We start from the raw sequence: 11,994 nt of genomic DNA, 5'->3' as shown, positions 1-11,994 counted from the left end.
TGCATCCTTCTGAATCACCTCCTCCCCCTTGCTGAAGATGTCCTTCTAGAAATCCACTGTGGCTTTAGACCATTGCTGTATCTTCGCTGACTGTGATCAATAGATGGAAGTTAAGATCCTGATCTACAATGCAATGGTTATCCCCGTGCTCCTCTACGTGTGTGAGACGTGGGTGACATATTAAAGCTATCTTAAGGACCTGGAATGGTTCCATTGGCAGTGCCTCAGAAAGATCCTGTCTTACACAGGAAGATCACTGCACCAATGCCAGCATCCTCTTTGCAGCTAATGTAACCAGCATTGAGGCAAAGATCATGAAACATCAACTCCACTGGGCTGGACACTGTATGCAGGTGGCTGACACTTGTCTCCTGAAGCAAGTCCTTTTCTCTCAACTTACACATGGTAAGAGAACCCACAAAGGACACAGGAAGCACTACAAGGACACCCTAAAAGCATATCTTAAGAAGGGTGGTATCAACCCTACACACTGGGAAGTGCTGGCTGGTAACAGGTCTCAATGGCACTGCAACATACATCAAGACACAGCCCACTTCGAAGAGAACCGTCTTGTTCAGAAAGCTGATAAATGGCACAGGGGGAAGAAAAGCACACAACAACCTGGCCAACAGTTGTGCCACACCTCCCACTCCCCCCAACACTTCCCTGCTCCTTGTCATGTCTGTGGACAAACTTGCAGAGCATGGATTGGACTCCTCAGCCACCTTAAAACTCACTAGTAATACCCCCCTCGTAGACATCATCCTCGTACTGAGGGATAGCTGATGAAATGACAAGTAAAGGCCATTTGAAAAAAAATGATTTACTGTTATTTTGACAAGAGTAAGAAAAACTCACTTAATTGGGAAATATAGAAAGGTTTTTAGATCTTCACTTTTCAGTATTCTAATTAGCCTCCTGCCATAGTAAAGATGCAAAAATGGATTATTTTACCTGTAGTTTCTATGTAGTAATGGGTAATTGCTTTCCAGTGGTAAACAAAATCTTCTTGTAATGGAAGAGAAGGCGCAAGCTAGAGAAATAGAAGAAAAACAACTGGTTAGGAATGATAAAAATACACTTCCTGTAGGAGTGAACTGGAGTAATACCTCCAGGAGACTAGTGCTACAGAATACAATCTTTATCCCATATTGTCATGCATTTAAAATTGTTCAGAGGAAACCACATCTTACAGAGAGAATGTCCTGCAGATACTTCTATACCCACTTGTAACCACACAATTAAACCAGCAATTAAAGCAATTGCTCATGTAGGAAAGTACTTTTTATTTCTTTTAGGGGTGCACCGATAAAGACTTTTTTTGGCCAATACTGGTGGCAGATTATTAACCAGCCATATTGGTTGATGCTGAACCGATGGCCGATATGGAGCTTGCAGCTTGGAGAGCAGCGTCCAGCCAGTAAATGTGTGAGGGGGAAGAGGCGTGGAAAAAAGAAAACAAGCTAAACTCCTTTCATCCTTTCCCTTTAGTTCTCTTCCACATAACGCACAAACTGCACAACTACTTCACTCAGTTTTTGCCCAGATAGTCTTCCCTGCTAACTGTTGGGACCTGTGGTTCCTAAAGCAGGTCCTAGTTTTATACATCAGTGTAGAGCAACACCCCCTCAAAAAAGTTGATACATTAGCTCCTTCTCTGAATTTCCAGATACTTTTATAAGCTTCTTGGCTTTGCAATGAAAAATCTGGCCACTTGAGGTGGCAGCTAGAAACAAGGGGATCAAGGGCTACATGGCTGTTAGGCTGTCTGTGCATCATGTGTAAATGCTATATAATATTTAGGGTTCACAAACCATATATCATCATAGAAAAGATGTAGAACCACTCACAACTGAAATAGAACATTCCTCAACAAAAATTTCAGGGCTTCCACATATTGTTATTGGGCTCTACTTCCTACACATCTTTCTAAGGAAATAATACCAGAATAATTCACCCAGCACAGCGCTGACAAAGACATCCAAATTCTTCTAGGGCAGGCTGGACAATCACTCAGTAGAATGCAGCACAACAGCAAGAAAGGAGAGGACCTTTTTAAAATGATTCCCATATATATCTAGTTATATTTGTGTTAGAAGTGTGAAAGGCTGAATCAAGTGTCTGTGTTTGAAAGGCTTGTGATAAGAGTTTGTGTGTCTTTAGTGTCTACATATTTCAAACTTGAGGTGCAAACCCTGCTAGGCCGGTGGGGGCCAACCTTTTGGCAGGTGTGCCAGAAATTAGCTCCACACGCTCCCCAAGAACCACACTGATCACCTTCCTGATCTACTGTTCTTTCTGCCCCCTTCCCCATGCACCCTGCTGATCTGTTGCTCTGCTTTCTGCTCCTTACCCTATCTGCCACTGTACTGCCTTCCCCCTCCCTGCTCTGCTGCACCTCACATACACCGGCTGCCTCTGCCATGTTTCTAAAAGGGGTCCTAAGTGACCCTTCCACACACACAGGGTGTGATGGGATCTGATGCACGATCCACATAATCATGCTTCCTGCTTGCCGTGCCTGATTAGGAAGCATAATTGTGCATCAGATCCCATCACACTTTATTGCTGGTGCAGGGGAGCCCAGGACCACGATACTGGGCTCTCCCTGCACTGGCAAGTACAGAATTATAGAAATACAGAAAGTTAGGGCTGGAAGGGACCTCAGGAAGTCATCTAGTTCAACCCCCTGCTGACATACCTGTAGAAACCCTTCTTGTTACCTTTTACAGCCTTGCTAGCTGCAACTCCAATTGCGCTTTGGCCTTCCTGCTTTCATCCCTGTATACCTAAGCAATACACTTACATTCCTCCTTAGTTGTTTGTCCATGTTACCACTTCTCATATGCTTCTTTTTTGTGTTTTAGCACACTGGAGACTTCCCTGCTAAGCAACACCGGTCTTCTGCCTGCTAGTCTCCCTGCAGACTGGGATGGTTCACTTTTCTGCCCTCAGTAAGGTTTCTTCAAAGTACAGCCAGCTCTCCCGGACTCCCTAAGACTGGCCTCCCAAGGGATTCTGCCCCTCCGTTCCCTGAGTCGAAATCATCTTTTCTGAAGTCCAGAGTCTCTGCTGTTCTCCTTTCCTTTCCTCAGGATCCTTAACTCAAGTAGCAAACTCTCGTGGCTGGGAGCCCGGCCAACTGATTTAGGCTCCCAGCCATGGGGGCAAACATATCCAATTAACGGCATCATAGGAACCAGCCACATATTCCACATTTTTTGTGGCATAACTTTGTGGCTTATTCCTTGCTTTATAACACCATTAATTGCTTTAATGTGTGGCTGGGTTACAACGTAAGACATGATTAACTGATTAATCACACCTCACGTAGGTGTGGCAGGGGCCTAGGAGAGTACACTCTGTTCTTACAAGTGTAGAAGGAACAGAAGAACCAGCCCTTCTATACAATGAAGTGCTGCAGGTTGGCTACTCCCTCCCTGGTTGTTCCAGTCTGGCCCAGTAAGGCCGGCTTCCACAAGATGCTGTGTGTCTTCAACCTTCAGTAGAGTCAACAGGAACTGTGGGGCCTCAGACCTTTGTGTAACAGCACCTTATAGACTTCGGCTGTGAAAGAGAAACCCCATTTTTCTCTAGTTAGTGAGGTTTGCATTAATTATTGATAAAAATGTCAAACTCAATAATACTAACAGTGTATCGTACGCCAAAATGGAAATGGAGTTCGTAATGTTGCTGACCTTTTGCACTAGGGCACTGAAATGCAAGACAAGAAAAAGCAGCAGCACATGATAACTAACTACTGCCTAAGTGCTATTAAAACATCCCCTCACAAATGTCAACTAAGCAATCAAATTTACATTCGTTACCCATTCCCAGCCACTGCTGCGCACAATTACTTTTCCATGTTTTTTTTGCCCTGTCTGGGGCAGCAAAAACAACGTGGCAGGGCACCCACTATCATGACGTATAAGGCATCAGGGAAGCTTACATTGTGAACAAAAAAGGATATTTATTTTGCTACACAGCTCCTTTCATTACTGAAGCACAGAGGTGTAATTGCAGGGAGAGGACACTTCTTTAAATATAAGGTTTTGTTTACTCTACTTAACTGGGAGGGATGGTTGGAGTCACTGTTATCAATTTACATGTTTCTATAATAAAATATATTCAAAGCTTAGTTGTGCTTTACAAATCACTGCAGAAAGCATTTCTTGGGAATAAAAAGCTTCTGCCCTTGGCTTTTCAGACCACATGATTTTCAAAAGTAACTCCAGACAGATGACATTAAAAATGTATCCTTGATGGATGTGATTCTCCTCTCTGCCTCTACTCTAGCCTCATCTGTTTCTGGGTGAATTCAGTGCTTCTGCAGGGTGCCGGACTGAGGATTGCAATTTCCAACATGGATAATAATTTATCCATGGAGAGAGCAGTAGCAGGAGCAGCACTGGCCCTCTGCAACACACTGCCTCAAGAGACTGCTCTGTAGAGGTGAAAAGGTAATTTTAGATCACATCCTGATCTTCTTACTCAGTTAAAATTTTCATTGAACTCCTTGAGTTTTGCCTGACTGAGCCTTCAAACCCCTGTGAACGTGTCCCGAGTGCTCAGACATCCTCTGGATCTTCTCTTATTTAAGAGGTTTGCTTTGGTTTCGCAAATGATTTGATGTTGAGAGAGAGAGAATGAGAAGGGGGAAAAAGGAACGGATGGCAGGGACTCAAGGAGAGAACTGGTTTACTGGACCATGGCCTTTTCAGATTCAGACAGCAATCTGAAGGCAAGTATTTCTCTTTCGAAGGTTTCAGATTTTTTCTCCTATTTGTTTAGAGAAGATTTGGTGCTGGGAAACGGTGCCAAACCGGTAGCCACAGGTCAAGGGCTTTAAATAGCCTAGTGTAGTTAAAGCAGCACCAACCCCCGTCATGCAATTACCCCAACATAAAGATGTTGTATACCAGTATAGCTACTGCATTCTGGGAAGGGGAATAATCTCGACTAGCATAACCACATCTGTACTAGGGGTCCTATCTGTATGAGTATTTCATTAAAAAACATCATCCCCTTAAATGAAATGATTATACTGGTACTAAATCTGCATGTAAACCAGGCCTACCATTCCCCATATCTGTTTATACAGCAGGGACAAAGCTAACAGAAGTGCAAGGACCCCAAGAACATTAACTGATTGAGTGGCATCCCATATCAGAGCAAAAGACAAGGTCATTCTCCACAAACACTTGCTGTCTGCTGCTAGTAACTGGATGTTACTATTGCCATAATGTCCATCAGTCTCTTTGCTAAAACATACTTGTTGCCAAGTTTCTGGCCTGGCTTTAAAGGCCACTAACAAGCTATTGCCCTTACTCACATTTCAAGGAGTTACAACAGATGCTAGACGTGAAAAATGGGCTCTTTGCATTTGTTCATCTAAGTCATATTTGGAATCTCTCTGAATGCGAATTAAAGCTATTCATTTTTATTAATACTTATATTTCCACATGTTACCACCAATGCTGACCCAGAATCCTTTATTACGAAGGAAAGGTTTCCTCCCGCAGAAAAAAAATGAAGTCCCAGTTATAAAAGAAAGACATAGATGTAGGTGTATCAGATGACCAGAACACACTGAACTGCTTGTTAAAGCAGAAGTGCCCACTACAGTGGGCAGTGATTAACTAGCCCATCTAGTCACCATCTCCAACAGCCAAGGCTCCCTGAGCAAGCCAGTGTCCTCGTTTGTCATCTGAGCTTTCAGTATAGTATCTGGGTGACTGTGTCTTAGTCAGTAGTCCATTCAGACATCCCAGATAGCATAGTGATTGAATGGGAATTACTGATCTTTTCGGCAACTGCTAAAAGCTGCCCAAGCGTTTCTTAAAAACTATAGAACTGAGACTTGATATGAATGAACCCACTCAAAGCCATAAGACACCGATGAATTAGAAAATATTCACCTACAGTTTCTTCACAGACTTAAAAAATATTTGCTTGCACATTTTTAATTCATATTTTCTGGAAAGCTGTCTCAGCTCATCTGTAACATGCCTGCAGTGTGCCACGGACACTGGGGGTAAGGATATCCCTTCAGTGCTCCCTGGGCACTAAAACAGCAATGGGTAAAGGCTGATTGTATGTGTACCCAGGGTGAAGCAAAAAAGGAAAGGCAAGTTGGGTGAATGAGGGATGACCGGGAAGTGCATGTTCTCTTTCCTCAGCCGGCCTGACAAAGAGTTAGTGCTTGGAGCTTCCTGCCCCTTCTTCACCTGGCCAAGTCACCCACTGGTTTGCAAGAGTCCACTTGCGTCAAATGTAAAGTTGAATGTATGTGTATTTACTTCCCATTTTACTAATAAATTGCAACAGGAGGTGTAGGTCTTATCTGCAGCAGAGACCAGATGAGGCCATTGTGTCAAAGGAAGATGGAGAAGACAAAATTTTACTCTGAGCACTTCCACAGTCAGAGACCTGAGAAGAGCATAAACAAGTTGAAGTAATTCTTAACCAGCGACCAGGCTTTTCTTTTAAAGATCAGTTTTGGCTAGAAGGAACCAGGCATGACAAGGACAGAGGGAAAACAGTGCCAAAAATGAGGAAGGTACTTTATAATTAGATTTAGTTGAGAGACAAGCTTTGTGAGGCGATTTTAACAAGCATTCACCGACCCTACCAGCAGCTAAAACCTGGTGTTGCTGCCAAACACCTTTACAGTGACACCAAATAATCCTGCTTAGGATTGAAGTGGCTAGCAGTTCCAAGTGTTCAAAGTTCACAGTTTTCTTTGTAAATGTCTCAAAAAAGCCTCCAAGAGTATGTCTATACACTGCAAGTGCCAAAACACCTCATGCAAGCTCTCTAACCTCTGGAGCGGAGCTCACCGGCCCACACACAACAGTACACGAACGGGGCTGTATTGCTTCCGGTTCAGAAGCCAACACACTGCCCACTAGCACAGCCTGCCTCTGAAAGGCACTGCCTAGTCTTGGACAGATATTCCAAATATTTGCCATTAAGAGAGACTTAGCCATTCAACAAATGAATCCTAAGAAAACTAAGAGCATGTCCTCTTTGGAACTTAGACCTACCACTCCACAAAGATGCTATTTCCTTCCAAGGAAACAGATGCAAGTTTCACAGGATAAGAGGGAGAAAATCCACCTTGCAGCCCCAATTACTGTGCATTGTAATTTACTTTTCGACAATCCTAAAGATTCAGCATTCCCTAAATATCTACATTTATGGAGCACATCTGAGTAAAAGACAGGATAGAAACATCTCTGCAACATGCTAGACAGAACCTCTCACTGGTTTGTTACAACCAACCTCATCAAACACTAACAGCCCCACTATGAATTTGGCACTAAAATAACAACAGCCCCACTATCAATTTAGCACTAAAAATAACACAGGCCAACAGGAACCTTTTTCTCTTCCCCAGCATCCAATTTAAGGATGCATCTCTTTTTAGCTGGCTTTATTGTACAAGGCTATTGTAGCCCCTGTGATCATTCCATCAGGATAATGTATCACACAACAGAGCATGCTGATCCAGATGATAGCGTCTCAATCTTGTGCAGGAACTGCTGAAAAGATACCCGAGGCGCAAGCAGAAACAACTCATGGTAAGAGACTGTAAAAGAAGGAATTTTTAAGGTTATATTAGAAAGCACTTCAACACATAAATAAAAAGAGAGAGTCACTGTAACCCAAGATTATTTAGGAAAAAATGGAGAAAAACTAAAAGCTGTTTGATAGAGGTGTCCAAAATGAAAGAAAGATTTAATTAAAAATGATGGCCCCTCATTTTAATCTCGTCACACTGCCAGCATAAAGGGGACACACAGTGAAATTAAAGGTCAGTCATTTGGGACAAACTAAAAGGAAATGCTAGTTTGCACAATCAACCTTTGGAATTCCTTGTCAGGGGTCATAGAGGCAGCCACTGTGGCTAGATTACTTGATATACAAAAGTTAAGATAATTAGGGCGACCAGCTCTTAGCTGGCAGAGTGGAAACTCATACTGCGGTGCTACGTGTCTCAAAAGTTAATTGTTCCTGTACCTAAATTACAGGCCAGAAGCATTAATTAAGATGAATAAAACTGCATACCTGAAGGGTCAGGAAGTCAGCACTCCCTCCCTCCCCGCAAGAACCATTACACCTATGAGCATTCCTGAGAGGAGGGAGAAAATCTGCATTCCAGCACCAGCTATGGCTTATGTCTAGAGACAAGCTACTGCACTAGTGCGCCAATATGTTCCAAAAAATCCTGTTTCCACAGGCTTTGCAAAGACGGGAGACTCTGGAACCAACGCATCTTCTTTCCCCAACCCCTGGATCAGAACCAGCCCTCGATGTCTTGACTTTCAGGGCAATTTGCTTGGGCTCCTGAAGAGGGAAGTTTTTCCAGCAGTTAAGTTTTGTGTGAGATTTGATGGGATAGGTTAGTTTTCTTGCTTGTTGCTGCTAATGCCTTATGCTGCTCTTTCACTCTGTTGGCTTGGTGAGGGCTTGGGAAAGGTATGTGTTAATATTTGGATACACTGCAAAAATAAATCCTGAAAATCAGTGTTCCTAGTAGTTAGAACACAGGAGAATGTGACGGGTTAATCCAGAAGTTTTCCAGCTAGAATTTTTTGCGCTCCTTGACTAATGTAAGAGGAGCTTCAGGCTACCAAGAGAGGGAGCACCATTTCAGACCTGGAAAAGTGGAAATACCACTCTGGTGGTATTTTTTTCATGTGCTGGTAGCAGACAAACGGTATGAGAAGTTTTAGAGCAGGCAATGCCATTCCTCACTGTCCTGGGATAGGGTGGCCATCATAGAGGACATTCTGGTTTTCTGCCACTCTGTCCTCTATTGATACGAAAATGGATACCTTTATGTCCTCTATTTTTCATAAAGTTATCCAGTTTCATATCAGCAGAGGACAGAGGACAACCAGACTGTCCTCTATGATGGCCACCCTACCTGGGAATGATGTGCAACCATGGATAAGCCTTTAAAGTTCTACCCTGAGAAGTGACTGAAAAAAAAAATGAATTCCACCATATTTGTCTTCCAAGAGCCTGCACATTTCACAGGGAAAAAAAAAAGTCATTTATTTTTAATAGCCAGCCTTACAAGCTGAAACTAAGAGCAGAATGTCAATCTAAATTCCTTTCTGGCTTACACAATATTCACAGTCCCCTGACAGACAGGTCCAGTTCTAGCCCTTTCTTCTTCACAGATTTGCACAATTAGGAAGGACCCTGGTCCTGTCATTGGGCCTTTAAATGGTATTTAGGTGCCAAATTCTCACTGAAATCACTCCAATTTCAACTGAATTTCAGTGGAAATTCAGTGCCTAAATACCTTTGAGGATGTAAGCATTAGTTACCAATTCTGTTGGATGAAGCAAGATCTAAAAATGATCTCAGCTGGGGCTGCTACAGCAGCAGCAAAAATAGGAGTAATTAGTAAAAATGCAACTTCTAGTCCTGACAAAGTTCTCTGGGTGAATCTTATATCTTTTATTAGACCAACTTAAATAGTTGGAAACAATTTTTTAGCAAGCTTTCAGGTTTAAAAACCCTTTGTGAGGCTGAGGAAGTCTCTGCAGTTCTAAACACTAGACAGTCACAGGCTTCAGTAATCTAAAACTTCAGCACAATTTTCATTTTCAGAGTACTTTACAATCAAGCAAGTCCAAACTGGGAAGTAGAGGGAAGCAATAAGTTGAAAAGTAATTCATACATTTCTGGTTCTCAGGCCTGTGCCTAAACCACTTGACAACACATCTCTCCCAGAAGGTACTAAAGCCATACCTAATATCCTCTAGTTTCTGTGATTTTGTGGTTCATTCTTAGCATTAGAGCTCTTGATTTTTAGGCCTCTACCCTACCCATCACTGACCATAGTACTTCCGACTTGAAGAAGTTTCACAACAGTGTCTGCAGAATGATGCCAGCAAACTGTGAAAGGGAAGCGACCAGCTGAGCAAGAACAAGTGGAGCACTGGTGCACAGCAATGTCATACAAAAATCACAGACTTACAGATGTTTTGTCATTTGTCTCACTCCTTGTTTATATGTTAATTTTTATCCTTTCCCACTTGTCACCCCGTTTTTTTTCCTAGTTCTTCTGATGGGGCTAAAATGAAATCAGTTCTTTTCATTTACTTTTTTGTGCACCAAGCTAATCAATCAAGTAAACACAATCCTGGGAATATTTAATAGCCACCTTTTGTTGCAGAGCCAGAAAGATGATCACTTTTTTTGCCCATTACAGCCCTTACTTATTCAAGTAATCATACTAAACACTCACGTTAACAGTTTCTAGGCCATCTCCAATTTTTGTTGGCCCTATATACAATTGCATAGGGAGAGTCATAAACACAGGATTTGTAAGGAAGCCACTATCTTAACTTAAAATGTAACTTTGTAATGAAGTGGTGGGTTTAAAAAAAAAAAGACCATAAACACCTAGTCCTGTCACCCACCAGGCCATTGATTTCAAACAGGTAAGCATTAAAAAACACCTATGCAATCCTACTGGAGTCAGCGGGACCCCCCCACCTGCCTTAAGTGAAGCAGGTGCTTAAACGTATGTAGGATCACAGCTAAGTCGACATGGAAAGATGTATCTCACATCAGACACAAATTTTGAAAAAAGAGAGTATTTACATATTAAAGCAGCACCTTTAAAAAATACCAGGATTACTCTGTTTTCAACCTTTTCCCCATCTGCTAAACAATTTCCCACAGAGGTGCAGACCCCTGCGAATACTATGTGTGGATGGGGGTGGAGGTTGTCGCTGTGTCAGTCTAACCAGGCTCTTTGGGTGACTCCGATATCTTGTATTAAAACCAACTTATATAGTTGGGGAAAATTATTTTTAGCAAGCTTTTGGCAGGCTGAGGACCTCTCTGCAGTTCACGTACCTTTTATCAGACCCGCTTCAACTACGGAGAAGTCTTTGGGTGAATCCAATGTCTTTTATGACATAAATATGTAATAACATCCTCTAGTTTTTGTGATTCATTCTTAGCATTAAAGCTCTTGATTTTTAGGCCTATAAACGCTAAGAATGAACCACAAACTGGAGTATATTATTACATATTTATGTCATAAAAGACACTAGATTCACCCAAAGACCCTTCCATAGCCTATGTGAGTCCAATAAAAGGTTATTACATATTTATGTCATAAAAGATACTGGATTCATAATGTAATAAAAGATACCGGATTCACCCAAAGACCCTTCCATAGTTTAGGATAGTCTAATAAAAAGGTTATTTCGTGTTTATGTCTTAAAAGACATCAGTTTCACCCAAAGACCCTCGTCCGCCTGTGTCCTTAGACCGACCCAGCTGCCCCCCTGTTCGCACACTTTTGATGGGTTGCCGTCATCTTCCCCGGTTTGTGCTGAATTTGTCCCGACCCCAAATAAACGTGCGTCTGTGCCCTCGGCAGCCCCCTCTTCTCGCGGGGGTTGGGTTGGGTCTGCTTTCACACCCCCCTCGGCCAGTCTTCACTGGCACACAAACACCCCCTTTCCTGAACCCCAAACTGACTTCAAATATTATGCATGTAGAGACCGTCACTGCAAGAGGCCACGCCTGGAATATTTCAGTACAAAAGGTGATGGTCCAGCAAGTTCTGTGGAACCAAAAATACAGACTCAGAATGGAAACACGTGTGAACCTCTGATTTATGCCGACCCCTGCTGTTCTGGCCTTGACAGCTTAAGTTCTAGACATTAGCAAGAGTGCAGGAGGAGAACAGATGAGCTTAATCACACGCTGGATGTCCTGCTTTTTTTTTTTCTTTACAGGTTTACGTAACAGCTAACTCCGCAAAATCTTGCGGTGGAAAAAGCAGAGAGATTCACAACTACTTTTAGAAAGGAAGCCACAGGGTATGCTAAGCAGTTTATTAAATGTGTTCTGCATGCTGCAGAAGTCAGATAAAACTAAAACGAATTGACAAAACCTCTCCCCCAGAAGTCCAGCATGTGGCCACATTATTTGTATGGCAAGGAGCACAAGGGC

General features: G+C 42.5%; 1 protein-coding gene across 1 annotated transcript in view; it reads right to left on the bottom strand.

Moving 5' to 3' along the window:
* The window catches only part of FAM160B1 (family with sequence similarity 160 member B1), a 41,123-nt gene extending 38,293 nt beyond the window's left edge, over positions 1 to 2,830 (bottom strand). Inside the window, exons 1-2 of the mRNA XM_019502159.1 lie at positions 2,807 to 2,830; positions 955 to 1,033 (exon numbers count right to left, since the gene is read on the bottom strand). Of these exons, the coding sequence (XP_019357704.1) occupies positions 955 to 1,033; positions 2,807 to 2,830 (103 nt within the window). The remainder of the gene's footprint in view (positions 1 to 954; positions 1,034 to 2,806) is intronic.
* Positions 2,831 to 11,994: the final 9,164 nt, after the last annotated feature.

This window comes from Gavialis gangeticus, unplaced genomic scaffold, assembly GCF_001723915.1.
Source record: "Gavialis gangeticus isolate Ggan-Ray unplaced genomic scaffold, GavGan_comp1, whole genome shotgun sequence".
In the NCBI taxonomy this organism is placed as follows: domain Eukaryota; kingdom Metazoa; phylum Chordata; order Crocodylia; family Gavialidae; genus Gavialis; species Gavialis gangeticus.
The sequence above is the reverse complement of the archived record's forward strand: the minus strand, read 5'-3'. Positions and strand labels throughout refer to the sequence as shown.